The sequence below is a fragment of the Prunus persica genome, chromosome G7, assembly GCF_000346465.2.
Source record: "Prunus persica cultivar Lovell chromosome G7, Prunus_persica_NCBIv2, whole genome shotgun sequence".
Lineage (NCBI taxonomy): Eukaryota > Viridiplantae > Streptophyta > Magnoliopsida > Rosales > Rosaceae > Prunus > Prunus persica.
The window spans coordinates 16,482,548-16,503,229 of NC_034015.1; the positions used below are offsets into that span (position 1 = coordinate 16,482,548).

The 20,682-nt window shown below is 37.8% G+C and overlaps 3 protein-coding genes across 3 annotated transcripts; all 3 read right to left on the minus strand.

The window, feature by feature from the left end:
- On the minus strand, positions 2,019–5,574 carry LOC109950143. The gene is made up of 2 exons (XM_020567767.1): positions 5,132–5,574; positions 2,019–4,711 (listed from the first exon to the last, which is right to left on the minus strand). Exons 1-2 carry the CDS (start codon positions 5,254–5,256, stop codon positions 2,284–2,286), a joined length of 2,553 nt encoding a protein of 850 aa, XP_020423356.1. The 5' UTR covers positions 5,257–5,574; the 3' UTR covers positions 2,019–2,283.
- LOC18771038 (ATPase family AAA domain-containing protein 3C) lies at positions 6,202–10,906 on the minus strand. Its single transcript, XM_007203548.2, has 8 exons — positions 10,472–10,906; positions 9,962–10,057; positions 9,565–9,675; positions 8,894–9,203; positions 8,562–8,652; positions 7,674–8,016; positions 7,129–7,277; positions 6,202–6,937 (listed from the first exon to the last, which is right to left on the minus strand). Exons 1-8 carry the CDS (start codon positions 10,742–10,744, stop codon positions 6,430–6,432), a joined length of 1,881 nt encoding a protein of 626 aa, XP_007203610.1. The 5' UTR covers positions 10,745–10,906; the 3' UTR covers positions 6,202–6,429.
- On the minus strand, positions 12,045–13,528 carry LOC18770642 (protein RADIALIS-like 4). The gene is made up of 2 exons (XM_007203190.2): positions 13,077–13,528; positions 12,045–12,314 (listed from the first exon to the last, which is right to left on the minus strand). Exon 1 carries the CDS (start codon positions 13,353–13,355, stop codon positions 13,110–13,112), a length of 246 nt encoding a protein of 81 aa, XP_007203252.1. The 5' UTR covers positions 13,356–13,528; the 3' UTR covers positions 12,045–12,314; positions 13,077–13,109.

The window sequence follows — 20,682 nt, forward strand, 5'->3', positions numbered from 1 at the left end:
GCGGCTGATCACCACCAGGACCAAGGCGGCGGACAGGACCAGTGTCATGCGAGCCATTTAAAGCGACGTCACTGGTGCAGCCCCATTTGGTCTGTTCTTGCTGCTCCCTTTGTAGCTGTGATGAGGTGGACTCCATGTTGACTGGGAAGCAGCCATGGTCGGGGCTGTCTTGCAACGGTGGAGAGTACCCGGGGTTGTCCTCGATGGGCATCACTGGTGCAGCCCCATTTGGTCTGTTCTTGCTGCTCCCTTTGTAGCTGTGATGAGGTGGACTCCATGTTGACTGGGAAGCAGCCATGGTCGGGGCTGTCTTGCAACGGTGGAGAGTACCCGGGGTTGCTGTACAGTGCCTGCCTCTGATATTATGCTCATGTGGCTGTGGTTTTGTGGGGAGACAGAGGAGGAACATGCAGACACACTGAGCCTTGTAAAGGCTGTTGGTTATGATATGGCTTACATGTTTGCATATAGCATGAGGGAGAAAACTCATGCACATAGAAACTATGAGAACAGTCATCATCATCATCGTCTTCCAGGCTTGGCTAGGCAGGTGTGAATGGCTAGGCAGGTGTGAATGGCTAAGAATCTTGGCCATGCCAGATAGCCAAGCCAGATAGCCAAGAATCATTTTGGCCCGAAGTTGAAACTGTCTGGTTTTTTTTTTTTTTTTTTTTTTTTTTTTTTTCAGATATCATATTTTCTAACTGGGTGTCTTGATCAATTTCTGGGATCAAGAAATCAGAGTTGTTGCTTGCTGCTGTTGGTTTATCTAAATGGGTTTCAGCAGAGAACTCAGCCGGTTAAAGACTCGTGCTGATAACGTGTTATAAACTATCTGAATTTGGAGAGAAGAATTGGAATGGAGAGAAGAATTGAAGCTGGATTGCTCTTCTTAATGTCTGATATCTGTGTGTTTTACAAATAGGGGAGGGGGAATATATATAGGAATCCAAAGGGGGTATTTTGGGGACTCCACTATTACAACAAATTTCTCTTTTTTAATTACATTAATTATTATTTACTTAGTGAATAATTTGTATTTAAATAGTTTATTTATTTTTATTTTTATTCAATAATATGTGAGTATTATGTGTACAATACGAGTATTTATGGTACATTGCGCGAATCACAATCACATTTTCAGAGTCACCCAGAAATTTTTATTGAGAAACAAGAGTGCACTTCTCATTTTGCGCAAGAAATAGAAGAGAGAACAAGAGAAAGAAAGGAAAAGAGAAAAGCCATGGAAGAGAGATGAGAGTGAACAAGACGAAAACACCATAAAAAGAGTCACATAAGCAACAAATCAGATTTACGAAGCATTGTTTACCAATTAGCTCTTAATTTCCTAGTGATGTTTCTCGTCTCGAATGTTGAAGTGGACAAGTTTCTGTGCAGTGCACTTTTGTTTCCTTGGACAAGAAGTTATAAACCGTCAAGTTACAAGTCTTATAAGATTCCCAAAAACTTTCCCAACATTTTTTTGTTGTTGAGGAAATTCACAACTTTGTTCTAAAATTTTAACTAGTATTTGAAAATCATCATGAGTTCTGATTGAAGCCGTATTGCAAGTACAAGGGTAGAGTGGAATATCTAGGTTCAAGTGCCATTGGAAACAATAGGTCCTATATTATAATGTAATCTAAGAAAAAACCATTACATTGCTCAACGAGTGACCCAAAAACTGAAACTTAAAATGAATTTCAGAGATGAATCTCATGACTGAAACAACCAAGCTGTCACAGGTACTTACATTTTGTCACTCACTTCAGAATATCTGAACAAACAATACAAAAGACTTTTTGAAGTCAAAATACAACTCTGATTCAAAGTCTTTCTTATTGTTCTAATTGACACGAATTTGAAGGACTCGAGGGATAGAAAAAGGAAAGATCCTTGATAATAAAGTACGCTAAACCCTCAGCAGGAAAATTGTAAACAAAAAGTAGAAGCAGGTACTGCAAAACTTAACCGTAAGCCTAAATAATTTGAATATTGCAGGCTCAGATGCATGTCCAATATGATTGGGATATAAACACATCACAATCACTTTATTCGAGCTATGAATAAACTCATTACCAAATACAAAAATTTCCGTACAACAAAACAGAGAAAAATAAGGGAAAATAAAAAAGGAAATCTAAATACCGCTATTGCTCCTGCAGCTCCTTTTCAAGGAACAAAAGAACAATACAAGATCCAAAACATGGGAAAATAATGCCTTAAAGGGCACAGTATGTGAAAACAAGAAATAACATAAACAAGAAACAACAAATAAGTACTTTAGAGCTCTGAACCATCATGTTTAGCTCCATTGTTTGTTTTAGGATGCTTCCTTCCTGTCACCTTAGCTGCCTTAGCTTCTGCTTCTTTAAAGACTTTATTTGCTGCTTTGACATCCTCATCGTTTTGAAGATAGTCTATGGCTTCTTGGATTATTTTTTGCGCTTTCCCTGATTTCTCTTGTTCAAGATAGCCAAAAGCTCCACTGAGCAATTGTTCAGCTGTGGCACGTTTATCTTTTAATGTATTATCCTGAGCAATAAACTGTTGCACTCCTTGAATAACGTCTTTAGCTTTGACCAAATGATTTGCTTGAAGATAGGACATAGCTCCCTTTAGAACCTCTTCAACAAACTGTGCTTTCTGTAATCCTATTTCTGCATTACCTTTTTCAAGATACTTCGCTCCTTTCCCCTTGCCAATTGCTGCTTTGTAATCCTCGTCGTTTTCAAGATACTTCGCAGCTTCACGGATCATCTCCGTACCTTTCTCTAGTTTGTCTTCTTGAAGATACGTCAAAGCTCCTTGGATCATCTCTTCAGCAGCGGCTGCTTTATCTTTTATTTCGTCAGATTGACCAACATACAGTACAATTCCCTGCATAATATCTATAGCTTTCGCCACTTGGTGTTGTTCAAGATAGGCTAAAGCACCTTCCAGAAACGAATCAACAAGGGTTGCTTTATTTACTCCTGCTGCTACTTTCTCCTTTTCATCCTTTTCAAGATACTTCACTCCTCTCAACTTAGCTTCCTTAGCTTCTGCTTCTTTAAATACTTTATTTGCTTCTTTGACATCCTCGTCGTTTTCAAGATACTCTATAGCTTCTTGGATTATTTTTTGCGCTTTCCCTGATTTCTCTTGTTCAAGATAGCCAAAAGCTCCACTGAGCAATTGTTCAGCTGTGGCACGTTTATCTTTTAATGTATTATCCTGAGCAATAAACTGTTGCACTCCTTGAATAACGTCTTTAGCTTTGACCAAATGATTTGCTTGAAGATAGGACATAGCTCCCTTTAGAACCTCTTCAACAAATTGTGCTTTCTGTAATCCTATTTCTGCATTACCTTTTTCAAGATACTTCGCTCCTTTCCCCTTGCCAATTGCTGCTTTGTAATCCTCGTCGTTTTCAAGATACTTCGCAGCTTCACGGATCATTTCCGTACCTTTCTCTAGTTTGTCTTCTTGAAGATACGTCAAAGCTCCTTGGATCATCTCTTCAGCAGCGGCTGCTTTATCTTTTATTTCGTCAGATTGACCAACATACAGTACAATTCCCTGCATAATATCTATAGCTTTCGCCACTTGGTGTTGTTCAAGATAGGCTAAAGCTCCTTCCAGAAACGAATCAACAAGGGTTGCTTTATTTACTCCTGCTGCTACTTTCTCCCTTTCATCCTTTTCAAGATACTTCACCCCTCTCAACTTAGCTTCCTTAGCTTCTGCTTCTTTAAAGACTTTATTTGCTTCTTTGACATCCTCGTCGTTTTCAAGATACTCTATAGCTTCTTGGATTATTTTTTGCGCTTTCCCTGATTTCTCTTGTTCAAGATAGCCAAAAGCTCCACTGAGCAATTGTTCAGCTGTGGCACGTTTATCTTTTAATGTATTATCCTGAGCAATAAACTGTTGCACTCCTTGAATAACGTCTTTAGCTTTGACCAAATGATTTGCTTGAAGATAGGACATAGCTCCCTTTAGAACCTCTTCAACAAACTGTGCTTTCTGTAATCCTATTTCTGCATTACCTTTTTCAAGATACTTCGCTCCTTTCCCCTTGCCAATTGCTGCTTTGTAATCCTCGTCATTTTCAAGATACTTCGCAGCTTCACGGATCATTTCCGTACCTTTCTCTAGTTTGTCTTCTTGAAGATACGTCAAAGCTCCTTGGATCATCTCTTCAGCAGCGGCTGCTTTATCTTTTATTTCGTCAGATTGACCAACATACAGTACAATTCCCTGCATAATATCTATAGCTTTCGCCACTTGGTGTTGTTCAAGATAGGCTAAAGCTCCTTCCAGAAACGAATCAACAAGGGTTGCTTTATTTACTCCTGCTGCTACTTTCTCCTTTTCATCCTTTTCAAGATATTTCGCTCTTTTCCCATTCTCTTCATCGTTGTCTTCGTCATCGCCTTTAAGATACAGCACAGCGCCTTTCACCACGTTTTCTGCTTTTTCTATCATATCTTGCTCAAGATACTTGATAGCTTCTTTCATGAACTCTTCAAGTTTGGCTGCTTTATCTTTTACTGTGTTATCATGATAAAGATACTCCATAGCTCCTTTCATCAGCTCTTCAGCTTTGGCTGTTTGATGTTTTTCAAGAGAGTATATAGCTCCTTCTAAAAACTTCTGAACGAAGGCTGCTTTGTTCGCTCTTTCCGCGGGCTTAGAGCCTGCTTCCCCACCTTTGAGTCCAAATCCCCTAAAGAACACAACACAACGTTAATGATCAATAAGCATTCACAAAACAAAGTAAAACAACCATTATTTTCATCAACTACAAAACCCAAGAAACAGAGTATATTGGAAAGGAAACATAAATTGGTTAAAAGTGATTGGTTTGGTTGGTACGTGTACTAATCTACAGTAGCTGGTACATTGTCGATATTCGGTCCATGTCAATGGTTATCACATCAACACAGAATTGGCAATTAACAAAAATATTGACAATGTACCAGACCCAGTAGCTTGATTGTTAAGATTTTTCCTATGAATGAAAATGCATGGTTGTTTAATTTAGAAGGGAAATCAAAGGAGGGGATGGTTCAATTTCATTATATGCACACAAAAAAAAGGAAGAAACTTGAAAGTAAATAAGAAAAAGAAAAGATGAAGAAATTACTCTGTGAGCTTGTCACGGGCCCAGCCAGTCCATGAATCATTGTTTTCGGCGTTCTGATCCTCACCCCAAGTCCCCACCGACATAGCCAGCCATAGCACCAGCAACAACGCTGCGCTCTTCCTCATCCTTCAATTTCTCTTTCGCTTTCTTTCGCTCTTTCTCTCTGAACAACACAAACTTGTTTTTCTTCTTTTCTTTTTTCCCTATGAAGTGTTTGTTTGATGGCCTCTGTATATATATGCGTCGGGTCATAGTGGCAGTTACTCAGACCGTTAGAAAAGGGCGCGATGCAGTATTGCTGCCTTGGCTCCACCTGTTGCTTTGACCAAAGCAGCTTTGGCCGCATCTCCCTCTGCGCCTTAAATTTGCAGTTTGCGAAGCGAAGAGTTAGGAGGACAAATTCCCTTGGTTGTTCTTGCTATAAGCGGGATGGTGAGAATGTTTGGTCTTAATTGCATTTTGCGACAAGGGTTTAAAGGTGACTTGACTAGGGGCATTATTATAATTTACACTCACCAAATTTTATTATTCACCACCTGCCTGTCATTTACTGAAATTTGAACCAGTTGCTTCTTTAAAATAAGACTGTAAAATGTAAATAGATAAAGTTGGTGAATACAGTCAAAAATTAAATTTAAAAAACCAGGGGTTCGAGTTCTTCATGAAGCTCCACGGCTATATGTATAATGCTCAAAGGCTAACTTTGTTATTTTGAGAAATTTTCAATTCTAATGTTCAAACTTCCACGTAATAAAATAAAATAAATAATAATAATAATAATAAATATATATATATATAACTTCTATTGAGGAATCCCTTAAATTTATTTGAGGGACACCTCTTGTAGGCCCCTCTCTAGATTATATTTCACAATATCCAAACCGTCTATCATATATATATATATATAACTAGTTTGTTTAGTCTTTATTTTTTGGCTAATAATGTTCATTTTAATTTATATATGCGGACATTAGCACCTCCAAAAGATGGGTTGTTAGGAATTGGGGAAAGAAGAGAGATAGAAAGATATAGGGGATGAGAGTAGATTCACATTTAAGCAAAATGAGAAATGAGAGTAAAACTGTTGTACGTTAAAGAAGAGAGCAAAAGTGGGGATGACTAGCCCAAGGAAACATGCTTCATCAATTAACAAAGAGTATTGAATGAATGACATATTCCAAAATCATGGAAAATGTGAAACAAAAATCGACACGACAACAATTTCTACCATATGGGATTTTGATGGATGTTAAATCGCTACTTCTCTATCCACTCGAGCCAGGGTAAAAATTCCATAGCTACGCTGGATGACCACCTTCAGCAGCTAGTTTTATTCTTTGGTGGTGCTCTGCAACTTTGTACTCTACAATTTCCTTGAACAATTGGGAATCCAATACACAGTCTGGCCGCCCATACACAGCTGCTTGGACACTGGCCATGAGTTTTGCTATCTCACGGCCAGAGAACCCTTCTGTCTTACGGGCAGCCTCTCGGATCAAATCATCAGAGAAATCCCTTATCTCTATTTTTTGTGGCTTCTTCTTGACAAAAATGCCTGACTTAGAGCTTTCGCCTTCATCACAAAGGTATTTGTTCAAATAGAGCTTCAAAAGTTTAAATCGTTCCTCCTCTCCAGGGATTGGGAACTCAATCACTTCATCTATGCGGTCAGTGATAGCACTGTCAAGATCACCTGGCCTGTTTGTGGCAAGTACTAGAACTATGTCTCTTGACTGATCTCCAGTTCGGAAGAGCAATGCATTTAGAGCACTACGCTGAGATTCGCTCATGTGTGTACTGTTACGCCTGCATGGGAACATTCATTAGAGGCCTGCCGATTGAGCTTATATATATGACTGAAGCTATAATGTAATGAAAATCTAGGTTGCACCCTCTGAAATTATAAACTAATGGAAGTTAACTCCCAAGCTTTTTTTATTTAAAAAAAAAAGCGTGCAACAGATGAAAAAACAGATAGCCTGAAAACTCGAACTTACTCGCATAGGAAAGCATCTGCCTCATCAATAAAAAGCAGTAGACCTTTGTTTGATTTTTTTGCCCAATCAAATATCTGATGGATCTTAGTAACAGCCTGTGGGCCTAAGGGTGCAACATCTCCTCCGGTCATCATAGCATAATCCAAACCCTGCATTCGAAAGGATAAAAAACTCTCATGTTGAGAAGTTACAGTTTCCTTCAGAATAACACTCTCATGTTGAGAAGTTACAGTTTCCTTCAGAATAACTCCCATATATGGTTACAAACAGTCATTTGTAATCCTAAGAATTTTGATCCAACAATAAAGTAATTCAATATATAAAACAAACAAAAAAATGGATGAAAATTAGCATTCATTTTAATTGATAACAAATTGAAGCTTTTAACTATTCAAGCAGTTGCATTCATTTGACCTATAAAGATCTCCCCATGCACAGGTGCTGTCCCAGCGAGGCAGTAGAACATATAAAAAGGTTTAAGTAAGGCATATAAATGAGCACCAATGACGAAAGAAATAATGTAAGGCCATGAATCAGTGAAATACCGATTTTCGAGCTATTTCTCTGGCAACCATGGTTTTACCAGTGCCAGGGGGGCCATAAAACATCATGTTGCGAAAGGGAGCCTGGTGAGCCTTAGTGTTTGCTGTAGCTCGAGCAAGTAGTTCTATTCTCTTCTGCAACGAGGGATGGAGAACGATATTTGAAAGACCATTCTTGCCTTGCAGAGATCCAGATGCTGCAGCACCAGCACTATAATTTAAAACTTTATTCTTTGCTTTAGATATTATCTCTGAACCTGGAAATCTTGCAATGGATGATTCTCGAATCAGAGATGGCTGCCCCAGTATCCGGTTGATATAACCCCATATAACTCTAGAACCTTCTCTGTAGAAAAGAAAGGATATCAAAAGACAATTAGTTGGCACATCCAATAAACAATACAGTCATCACAAACCACAGATGAAGAACTTGATATATTAAAAGTTCATCACATCAACACAGTAAAAGGCATTACTGATTAACTTGACATCATCATTAAGAGAGACTGAAACTTATCATCCATCCACCTGTGTAATTGGACACAAGAAATAGAAAGGTTGCAGTGCAATGATTTCTACAAAGCTATAAAGTAGCATTTCTGGAAGGTACCAACTGGTTAGTTAGGATGTGTCTTGTGGTCACACAAGAGGTTGAATCTTGTCTACACCAAGGTTAAGCCGGTTTATTGGATGGGAGAGGGCTACCTCTCATTGTGCAGACTAGGTTCCTTGCCAGTTTATATGGGGAGGTTTAGAAGTAGCACAATGGACTGATAAACTCTGCTCCTTCAACATAAACCCATGTGTATCCTAATTAAGTTGAAACATGCCAAAAAGAAGTAATATATAGGGCAGTTCCATTTGAATGCAACGAAAGAACAGAATACGAACCTAGTCGTATAAACACCTGCGGCCAGTGCTGTGGCACCTCCAACGGTCATAACCAACTTATTCCTATCAGTCAACAAAGTTCTAAAACCCCCTGCAGATACCAGATGAGACGATTATATTATCAAACATTATCATGAAGTCAAAAATATGATATCAAACAAATGTGTTCCAACGAACTCAAGATAAAAGTGGCACTATTGCCACCACCAGAGAAATTAAAAAAGACAACATTTTACTCAATCTGTCTGAAGCAACAGTTGGTTATTCATGTACAAATATGAGCCTCAGATTTTTTCCCATAAAATAAAACACAGCTACTAAATTTTGCATACCTTCAATGTGACTAAAAGCTGTATTGATTGCAGCAAGCCATTTTTCTTTTTCACCATTCATCCGCTCTATAAGCATTCTCCTGTTATGGTCCTCAGTCAATTTTGCTTCATGGGCCCGACCTTCAGCCTCTGCTATGGCCTTTACTCTAATGGTTTCTCGTTCTATTTCAGCTCTCTCTTTCTCGGTTTGACGCTGCTGAGCTTGGATCTGCTCCTCAGTAGCCTGTCTTGCTCGCTCTTTTCGCATAGAGGACTCTTCTTGCATCCTAGCCAACTCAACATTATGCTGCCTCTGGGCCTCATGATCTGTCTGCATTCAAGTAGACAATAAAGTAAGGTTTCAATAACCAGGAGTTAATAATTGAATATTAAAAGATAAAACAAACCTATCTTTTCTTGCTCCAGAATTAGAGAGTAGTTACAGACTTTACCAATGTTTGTGAATTTGTTAAACCAACTACTGACTTGACCAATTTTTTTGGTAAGAGAGTAGCTACTCTCTTGATTATAAGCAAGACATGCCAGATTTATATAGATATATTCTCAAAATATGCCCACCACCATTGAGAGCTAATAGCGACTCCCTCCAGTGGTAAGAACTTACAAAGTCTAAGTGCTAGATACCATAAACTCTTAGATAAAGAAAACATCATTTATTCCACTGCTTGCACCTGTAATCTTTTCCTAGCCAGTTCATCTTCATAACGAAGCATTTGTGCCTTTGCTTGTGCTTGTTGTTGCACTATATTTCGTTGTTCCTCAGCCATTTTCCTCTGCCTTTCCTGTCAATAAAAAAACTATGCAGTATAAGTTAAAATCCATAGAGGAAAGATAAGATACAGCAAACCACATTTATTCTCTCACAAGATTGATTAGCATGCTGGCTTTCACAATTTGCTAAACCTAAATGCTAAAAACCTAGAACATTATATGTTTCATTAATTGAAAAGAAATTACCTAACCCAAGGCACAACAAAGGAAAGGACCAGGAGCCAATCTCGTGTGATAGTTATGTTTGAAATAATAACACCAGAAGATGACTAAAGTTCTAAGATGGATATAACTTACAATATCACTTTGAGCTTGTATTGCTTGATGATGATTCTTCTCTGCTTCTGACTCAGCAAGGCGAGTTTGTTCCTGCTTCCTCATCAGATCAAAGACCTGGAGAACAAGACCAAGTGACCAATTTAACACCTTTACCATACTCCATGTAAAGATTCATCTCAGATCATAATTCAGTTGCGTTGAAACCTCATGCAGAATAAAAAGAAAAAACATTTCAATTCATATGCTTCAATGGCTCCAACAACAACAAAGGTACAGCCGTGAGCATAGCAATTGTAGGAACACATACAGATAAAACTAAGGACTCCTACCAAATGGCTACCGAAACACGTGAAGCCAAATTATAGAAACAAAAGGAACAGAAAATCAGGAATTAAGCATTCTGATTTCATCCTTCATTTCCTTCTTAGTGATACACTAAAACAGTTGTATCTTTCTTCTTTTTTCCATCTTTTTTCTCAGAAAACAAACACCAACGAAAAATTTCAACTTCAGCAACATTTAAATTACCTGCTTGGCGTATTTCGAGGAATTGATTTTCCGGAGAGCTTTGGCAGCTCGTTCTAAAGCCTCGGGATCCATCCCCGACCCTCTGGGCTCTTCAGCTTCAGGCACCGATTTCGCATTAGAGCTCTGGTCCGTTGGCGCAGCAGAAGGAGAAGAAGATGAGAATGGATTAAAACGGAAGGGAGAGTCGGCGTAGGCGCGGTTGGAGAGCGCGGGCACGGAAGCCGCCGCGGCGACCGCCATTGCTATGCACGAAGATATTTTCGAGGCAGCCATGGATAAAGGTTCGAGCTTTGCTTTTGATCAGATTTCTAAGTTCGAGAATTCATGGGCGTAAACTCAAATGTCTCAAATGTCTGTGCGAGCATAAACCTCTTTCAACCTTAAACCCTGAACTCTAGGGTTTAAACGGAAACATTGAAAGGTGCTCGCTCGGCCCTTCTAGGATCTAGGAAGGAGGGCTTGCGTGGAGAATAAAACAATTAACCAACTGGGACCCCACTGTAGATCAAGGATTGTTTGGATACACTTGGTCCATTATCCTGACCCGGTTTATGGTATCTCTCTCAACAAGGTTACAAAGTGGACTGGGAATTTGGGGTTGACCCAAAATGATTTACAAAAGAGGCTGACCCAAATGATTTACAAAATAGGCTCAACTAGGGGATATGGTGAGGGAGTTATTCTATAGTGCAGGCTTCATCTAAGGCTATTAAATGAGATCCTATCTCGTAACTGTTGAATCAAATTAGTTAACTGTTTGATTAAATTATTTAGTTTGATTCAATGATTAAAAAATAGAGCATAATCTACTAAGAGCCTTAAGGCTCTCACTATAGAATTCGACTAGGGTGGGTGGAGCGGATGTATTGAATGGTTTAATTTAATTGTTCAATAATAGTTCCGCAATTGATTTGATGGCTATTAAAGACCCGTGAGGCAACAAAGTTTGTGGCATGTAGGTTACATCCAACATAATGTAACACAAACCGTTAATACGATACGAACTATGTATAGCTCTAGCGACCGAAAATATTGATCATTTATCTCACAGGTCCGAATTTGAATTCCCTCACTCCATTTGACTTCTCCTTTAATTAACTAAATTAAAATTAGTACTCAAGTTAGAGGTTATAATATAAAATTTAGATTCCCCTCGTGGCCGTCTTTCTTGGTTGAATACTTTAGTCCAGAATCTGTCAGGTCAGCCATCAAGTTCTCCACAACCTTTTTGACTTTTTAGATTCCATCAAGCTCCCCCATAGATATCATTATCATTTAATTATCATTCATGATTATGTTGATGTTGATGTAATTAAGTCAATAATCACATCCATTTAGATCACTTTGCATGCCCTGATTGCCGTAGAGCTGAAGTTTTCTCTACCATTCCAGGAGAACATCTTCATTTTTCTAGCCTACATTGTAATTCTGCTGTGCTGTTTGTAGTACAAATCTCATCCCCAAGGATGGAGAATTCAAGCTGGACAACAATAGGGAAGGGATAAGATTGGGAAAGGGACAAGACCGGCCCCATTTGACCCCTGCATCTATGGATTAACAGAAAGGAAAGAAATAGGAGCAAACGTCATAATGATACTAGTACTGAAAATTTCATACACAAATACACGGTGATTGGTACACTGAAAAGCCATAACAATGGTTCACTTAGTTGCATAAAACCCAAACTGCTTCATTTACATACATATCTGCATCTGCTACTTTTCACAAGTTTGCATCTTCAACTTCTTTGAAACGTTAGATATCATATACTTGAAGACCTTACAAGGTGGAATTTTTTATAGAGAAACGTAAGTCTCCGTCTGCAGAGAGACTTTAAACCAGCCTGCAAAAATGTGAAGAATTCCAAAAGTTAAATCCAAGCGTAGGCAAAAGCCAAAAGGTTCATATGGGTTGCAAAGAAAGGATAAAATATTGAGTTGGGTATGCTAGAGAAATCAGGCCAATGTATTAGGTCCATAGGAGCACTGGCATATGTTATCCAAAAGGAGGTAGGATTAGATCACATGTGGACTTTCTTTGGCCTAGAGACAGGATAACAAGTTGAACTAGTGTTGTCAGCTATTTCCTTTTTGCATTAAATACATTGTATAATGATAAGTAGTTAGGTGAGGGAGTAGGATTTTAGCCTATTGATCAGTTGCAGAAACTGATGGACCACACTGAGAACAAGCACTTCAGAAGTACTTCTCAGTTTCACTTTCCTGGACTTTTCTATTGTCCCCACCGAGAAAAAAAAAACAGAAAGAAAAAATGGAAGCTCTAAGGGGGACTAGGAAATGGAGATAGTAGATACATAACTCAACCAGCTGTTCCCATGGAGACATGAACTTAAGTGTGGGCAGATACAACTGCCCCTATCAGAAATGGTGTTGCCCATCTTGTTCATGTTAACCGGGAACAACCAGCATTCTGTCATTAAGTTCATAAGTCATATTGCAACATATCCTTTGAATACAATCCAGTTTAACCAGTCCGGTCCAATACAGGGTACCAGAAATGGTCATTTGTTTATGGATTGCAAAGCAAAATGTTAAAAGAGAAAAGGAAGAAGAAGAAAAACAGTAGAGAGGAACTAGTTAAGTACCGCTGCCATTCAAAGTTCAAACTATTAGCCTTATTAGTCGCCCCGGTAACGAGGAAATGGGACTCTGCCGGCCTCAATGTGATTGACATCCTCAAGGAGGACCTCATAGTGCTGCTTCACCTCCTCAGCAGATTTCCCACCCACAGCTCTGGCAACCTTCTGCCAGCGGTCCGGGGTATCCTTGTCATACAAAGCCAGGGCCTTTTCGAACTGCTTGTTTTGCTTAGGAGTCCACGAGGAGTTAGAGTTTCTTGAAGAACTGAGTGAGTTGGATGCCATGAAAGCACTTCTACAGATAATCTAAAAACACTTGTTAAGAAGAGGTACTAGACTGAACCCAAAAGGAAGGGAAAGAAGGGAAAAGAATGGTGGTTTTTTTTCCTTCTAAGTCAAGGAAGATTGGTTACTTGAAGACTGAAGTCAAGGATGGCTTGAGAAAATAGATAACCAAGTGAGCTCCTTATAAGCAGGAGGAGAAGCCTTAAAAGGGGTGGTGGGGTTAAGCCAGTTGGCCGAATATATCTTCCAAAAGGGCAGAATATGAAATGACCCGTTCCCTTAAGAGCCACAAGATGAAGCAGGACAAGGAACATCAATTGCTAGAGGAGAATCAGTATGAAAGGGCTGGCCCTTTTATTTTATTTTATTTTCACTGGAACTATATTCCTTTGATCTAATGACCAACAAGTTGGTCCTCCTTTATTAGTTACTGGTCAGTTCTTGTCATTAGCTAGCCGACTGAAGCAGACTCATTTGAAATACTGGTAACTGCAGCAACTGAAAACACATAATGTATCAGTACTTGCTTGGCTGCTGTAAACAGATATTTATTTTCCATTTTTCTTTAGTTTATATTGCTTTTGTTTGGCAAGATGGTTCTTTTTTTCTTTGTCTGGTTTGATCCATATAGTTATCCAGCACTGACAGGCAAATGGGTTCTTCTTAATGTAGGTACTGGTCTAACTAAAGCATTATTAGTGGTGCAAAATTAAAGCTGTATATATTCCAGAATTTCTCCCAAATAAGGATAATAGGAATATGACTAATAAAGAGAGAGAGAGGACACTGATAGCAGCAATACGTTTTTAATAAGCAAAGGGCCCTTTTGGGATAAGATTGCAAGTTGTATCACCTCCTTGTCATTGCTAATTATCTGATTTTGACATCAATTTGTTTGCCATTTGAGTGTTAATGACTATTATATGCTTTTAATCATTTTCCAAAAACAGGAAGCTTGTGCAAGAATAGATAAAACCTACTTGAGATTCTGGTCAAGAAAGTAAGATTGTTTCTAGTGTTCATTACTTCATAAATCTGCTTACTTGTTTCCGTCCGTTCAATCAGTCTTTCGTTCGGTTCTTTTCTCTTGCTTTAGAGGAACAAATACTTAACATTTGGAAATTGGAACAATGCCTCATTCATAATGTTTTACAGTATAGTTTAAGCTTAATTTGGGTGGAAAAACCCCTCTATTCACAATTGCTTTTCTGTTTTTTTTTTTAAAAAAAAAAGCATGAAAAGGTTTTTTTCTTTTTTAAATGGAAGAAAGTCAATGCAGAATACAAGAGTGAGTAATTTTCAATGTAATTTCTCCATCCCCATCCCATGTTTGGAAGTGGGCAAGGCTTGGTATTTAAGATTGTATGTCAGCAGTATGAATATGGTTCAAAAGCTGAGCCTATAAAGGTTCCATCTTTTGCCTTTTGGGTTTCAGATTCCACTATTGTTTGAAAACTTCCTGCACAAATGGAGGTAACTATCTGCTATGCAATTCACATGGTATAAGTTTTGAGCTCAAAGTCATACTGATAGCAACTCATTTGGGTCAATATGAATTCGACTGGACCACTTTCGAATCTTGGACGATCTCCTTGCCGATATTTCTTTTTCAGGCTGCTTTGTTGTTCTTCTTTTCTCATTTTTATCTCTGGTAAAACATATCTTGGTGATCTTTGATTCTTCCACTTGCTATTATTCCAAACAAGATATGGACTCATTTTCTTGGACCAAAATCTATGGCTGCTTGGAATGTTTGGTATATTCTTTAGATAAATCGCTAATTGGCTGATACCTTTTGCATGCAAGTTGCATATTATTTTGTTTCATTGCTACAGAGTCTAGAATCTGCAATTGTTTAGATTTCTTGGCTCACAAAGCAGAGGCTGGGATTAAGAATCATGAATTTCAACTCTCTCAACAAATCATTGCTAGATAAATATATGCTTAATTTTACTTTGATAAGGAATTATACACTTTGGCAATTTGAACTTGTGAGAATATTATAAATGTTTTTAAATCTGGAGATTCGGGATTCGGGATTCGGACTTGACACTTCTTGTAAAAAAATAGAGCAAAATTATAGCACTAGATTAATAATTAACTGGAAAATGTTTTTTTAGCTTTAATTTGTTGATCCAAGTCCCTCAAAATCATCCCGAAAAAAACAGCCACAAAAATCTAGATATTGTGCTGTGCCACTATTGTTGAGGTCGGTTGATATGATCATTGGTTGAGAGGGACTTTAGGAAAAGTAGAGGGAGAGAATCTGTACTCATGTACTGCCACTGACCCTTGCATTCAAATACATCATTAATCTTTTGCAGATACGTATATAGCTGGAATCTTTATCACCTCATCACAAGTCTACGTCCATCAAAGTAAATATGCATGCCTACAGATTCCTTTTTTCTTTTACCCTTATAGCTATAATAGTCTTCCAGAGATTTTTGTATCTCCATTGTTTCTTACTGCTCTGTGAAATTTGATGGGCATTAAAAAGTTGTGAATGGAACATATACATTTATGTGCATCTTTATACCGAAATTCAATTCGAATTTTCATGCCTTGAGCTCTGCAGGTTGCTTGCTCCTGATTAAGGCATCTCTATCTGCTAAGCTAGCGTAAGCATGAGAAGGAACCACCCTTTTAAGGGGATCAAAATACACAAAATTCCTTCATCTTTAAATAGTTTTCTAGTGACTCTGAATCTGCTTCTTTAGTGATTCGGTTTCCAAATTATGGGCAGATTGGAAAAGACCTGTGTGTTAATTAGCATACATAGACTAGACTAGTCGCATCACTTTGTACCTTTGTGATGTGGAGTACACATAAACACACCGGCACACACCATTTCTTTCAAGGATAAGTTCCACGCACCATTGTTTTTGTTGAGATTGTTTGTATTACATAAGAAGGTTAAGGGACGTAGATGAATTTGGCTATTCTTCCCATTGTCAATTGGTTTTTGAGTGGATTTTCAACTTTTTTTGTAGTATCAAAACAATGCTTCACGTGTTGGGCCCAATAACCACACGTGCTCCCACGTCACTCAATATGTGTTGTGCGTGTTGAGTTTGTTTTACATTAAAAAGTTAGGCCTAGCCTTTTGTTCTCCCTCCACAAGTTGATGTTCTTGGAGGTGATAAAAGGTCTGTGGCTTGAACGGGTTGGACAAGATACAATCCAATTATTGTGAGGGATGCTGAGGGACCTGATTTGAAACATACCAACCACTTTAGGTAACTCAATTTTCAACCACTGATTTGCTTGTGCAATGTTTCTGTTCTAGAATTAGAACCATGTCTAGCTTTTTCGGAGTTGGTTTTGGTTCTGATCTGGAGTTTGGTTTCGTCGTGTAGCCTGCATATGGCTGATTTGTGAAGCCATGAAGCTTTTGCTACAAGATTGTCTATTGACAATTCACAATAGTTTCTGTGCTAAAATGGAAGCCTGTTCATAGCTGTTGGAAAGGCTGCAAGGCCTGGGGAAGAATGGAGCACAGCCATGCTGAAGAAAAATGACAGAGGCAATCAAGGCTCCTCTCTTGAGGTCCTCCATGTTGGGTGGCAACTCTTTAATCAATCAAATGGATGGCAATCTATGTAGGATGGCATCCTTTGAATCAAAATTTCTTGGATGTTCAATTCATCATTGGGTAATAAACCCTGAAATCAAAGTATTGGGTTTTGCACCCCGAAAACAAAGTTTGGGTATTTCACCCTGAAAACAAATATGGGTTTACACCCTGAAAACAAGTTTGGGTTTTTCACCCTCAATCAAGACTTTGGGTTTTACACTCCAAACAAATCTTGGATACAAAATCCATCATGGGTGTGTAACCCTCAATCAAATACTTTGTGATATATCCATTTTGGGCATAAAGCTCATTCACCGAGTTCTCTAGATGACAGATCCAATTTGGGTACAAAACCCACAAACAAAACCATGAAGGGGTTTAATCTCACAGCAAATAAAAATCAGCTGTGTGCACAAAAACAAAAAGAAACAAAGCTCGAAAAGGGAGACCGCGTAGTGCAGCCCATTCCTTAATGTCCTCATCTGGGGATTGTTTGCAAACAATCAAAACAAAGGATGGAGGTCTTTAAAAAAGGGAAAAAGGATAGCCACGTTTCTGTTGGCAACTTCTTGTTGTGCAGCAAACCAAAAACAAAGAAAAACAAAGAAGAAAAGTAATAAATAAATTTAAAAAAAAAAAGACAAAAAAGAGAGAGGGAAAGATGGACTTACAGCTAGGGATGGTAAAAATTCTCACGGGGGCGGGTTTCCGTTGGGTCCCCGACTCTAATGGGGGGAGATTTCGGGGCCAAACGGGTATCGGGTATGGGGATCCCCGAACTTGAAAAATCCCCTACGGATATGAGGAGGGGATGGTATTGGTGTCCCCATCCTCGAATCCGACCCGAAAATATATATGTTTATATTTAAATAAATACATATATAATTATAATATTTATGTTTAAACCTAAGTTAACCTTCCTCTCTTAATTCTTCCTAATCTTCTTTGGAATTTCATATTGATGTGATTTTGAATAGTTGAGTTAAACTTTATAGTTAATTTGGATGTGTTGAATGATAATTTAATATGAAATTTAATGTTAAAATGTATGATAAATATTTTTTATGCAAACAAATTCGGGGATTCGGGGCGGGTATGGGGAATAGTCCCCCGATGAGAACGGGGATGGGGATTCCCCGAAACCTATTAAATGGGGATGGGTTCAGAGACAGGGGCGGGGATGGAGAGCGGGAACGGGGATGGTACTGTCATACCCGGCCCCTACCCGACCCGTTGCCATCCCTACTTACAGCCACATTTTTTGTGTGGCAGCCAAACAAAAAAGAAAAGAAAACGGGTGGCTATACGCCACCTACTTGGTTTTCTGGATATAAAAAAAAGAGATATTTAATGATACAGTCCCCTTCTATTGAGAGATCCCTCAAATAATTTTATTTGAGGGACGCCCTTTAGGGTACCCTATAAATTTTTTTTTAACGATCCAAACAATCTATTTTTTAGGTCTTCATTCATAGATCATCCTTACAAAAAATTAGACAAATCGAAAACAGTTTCGATATCTAATTGTGTCCTACAAAATCAATGAACACGGTGCTTCAAGAAAGTACTAAAATTTCAATAACTCAATTGAATGATCAAATGATATCGGATTCAAGTGATTTTTTGTAGAGATGATCTTTGAATAAGTATCTACAAAATAGACGGTTTGGATTAGTGAAATACAATCTGGAGTGGGCCCTACAAGGGGTGTCCCTCAAATAAGTTTATTTGAGGGATCCCTCAATGGAAGCTCTCTGTTTAATGATATATCAATTCTTAGCACTAATATTATATATAAATCCTACATCATTGAATTTCTATAAATAAACCTAAAAATTGACAGATGACCTTATTATATTTAATATTAATTATTAAATTACTTTGATACCCTATTGAGTGTTTTGGGTATTTTTATGAGATTTTGGAGTTGAGCTTATTTTAAGAAATTGATGGCAGTTTTGTAATTTATAAGAAGTTAAAAGTTTCTTTGTTATGTTGTAAATGAGCTTTGGGTGTGTTTCTAAAATCCATTTCATATAGGGTATTTTTATAATTTGGGCCCCTATATTGGATATAATAGTGAATTTTCCTAAAAAAACACAAGGGAAAAGAAGCAGAAATTGGGAAGGGCCACGTTGGGACAGCCCATGCATTGAGTTCCCCATATGTCGGCTTCTTAGCAAACAAACAAAATAAAGGGCCCATTAGTCAAATTATTGGGTTATATATCCATTAATTCTTAAAAGCCCAATATATTTAATGGGTAGCCAAATAATTACCCATTAAATTTTCAGAAGTCCAAATTTTTCATTATATGGTTAATTAATTAATTTTATAAAAAAAATCTTTATAGCCATATTTGGATCCAAATGCAAATGTCAATTTCAGAAAATGAGTGGGTTAATTAAAATTACTCATTATTTTTCTTGGACATTGACAAAAAGAAAAATGATACAACACCATCCAATTTTTCTCATAGGTCATCTATCCATACAAATTTCATTGAGATTAATCTAAAATCTCTCAAACACAAATTTTCAAATCGTGGGTTACACTTATCCATTAATTTCCAATTTTTCTCATGGGTCATCTATCCATGCAAATTCTAATGAGATTAAATTCAAATCTCTCAAACACAAATTCTCAATTAGTAGGCCACACTTACCCATTAATTTCTAATTTTGGAACTACGCCGGTTTGATTCCGTTAAGGGTACGTAGGCAGTCTAGCATCCCACTTGACGCAACCGCAACCCAATTTGAATCCCTGGTTTATCCTAACCAAATTCGTCAAAACACTTTTCCAAGTGCAAATGTCAATTTAAAAAAATTAGTGAGTTAATCAAAATTGCTCATTATTTTTCTTTCACATTCACAATAAGGAAAATGGTACAAAACCATCCAATTTTTCTCATGGGTCACCTACCCATGAAAATTCCAATGAGATTAAATTCAAATCTCTCAAACAAAAATTCTCAATTAATGGGTCACACTCACTCATTAATTTCCAATTTTTCTCATGGGTCATCTACCCATGAAAATTCCAATGAGAATAAATTTAAATCTCAAAACACAAATTCTCAATTGGTGGGCCACACTGACCCATTAATTTCCAACTTTTTCCATGGGTCATTTACCCATGAAAATTCCAAAAAGATTAAATTTAAATATCTAAAACACAAATTCTCAATTAGTGGGCTACACTCACCCATTAATTTTCAATTTTTCTCATGGGTCACCTACCCATGAAAATTCTAATGAGATTAAATTCAAATATCTCAAACACAAATTCTCAATTAGTGGGCCACACTTACCCATTGATTTTCAATTTTTTCCATAGGTCATCTACATATGAAAACTCCTAAATTGTCTCAAAGACACAAATTCTAAATTATTGGGCCTCACTTACCCATTATTTCCAATTTTTCCCATAAGTCATCTACCTATGAAAATCTCCAAATTGTCCCAAATACACAAATTCTAAATTAGTGGGCCACACTTACCCATTAATTTCTAATTTTGGAACTACGCCGGGTTGATCTCATCAAGGGTACGTAAGCAGTCTAGCATCTTAATAGACACAACCGCAACCAAATTTGAATCACTGGTTATGTCAACCAAATTCCCACAAATCAAATATTTATCTCCACACAAATCAATTTCGAACAACGTTGGTTTGATCCCTTCGAAAGGGTACGTAGGCAATCTAGAGAATCAATCTAGATACAACCGTCCAAATGTCCAAACAGAA

Coding starts and splice junctions, on each gene's coding strand:
- LOC109950143 (XM_020567767.1), bottom strand. CDS start 5,256: ATGAGGAAGAGCGCAGCGTTGTTGCTGGTGCTATGGCTGGCTATGTCG. Junction 4,712..5,131: donor GCCCGTGACAAGCTCACAGA/GTAATTTCTTCA, acceptor TGTGTTCTTTAG/GGGATTTGGACTCAAAGGTG.
- LOC18771038 (XM_007203548.2), bottom strand. CDS start 10,744: ATGGCTGCCTCGAAAATATCTTCGTGCATAGCAATGGCGGTCGCCGCG. Junction 7,278..7,673: donor GAGAAATAGCTCGAAAATCG/GTATTTCACTGA, acceptor TTTCGAATGCAG/GGTTTGGATTATGCTATGAT. Junction 6,938..7,128: donor GCAGATGCTTTCCTATGCGA/GTAAGTTCGAGT, acceptor GTTCCCATGCAG/GCGTAACAGTACACACATGA.
- LOC18770642 (XM_007203190.2), bottom strand. CDS start 13,355: ATGGCATCCAACTCACTCAGTTCTTCAAGAAACTCTAACTCCTCGTGG.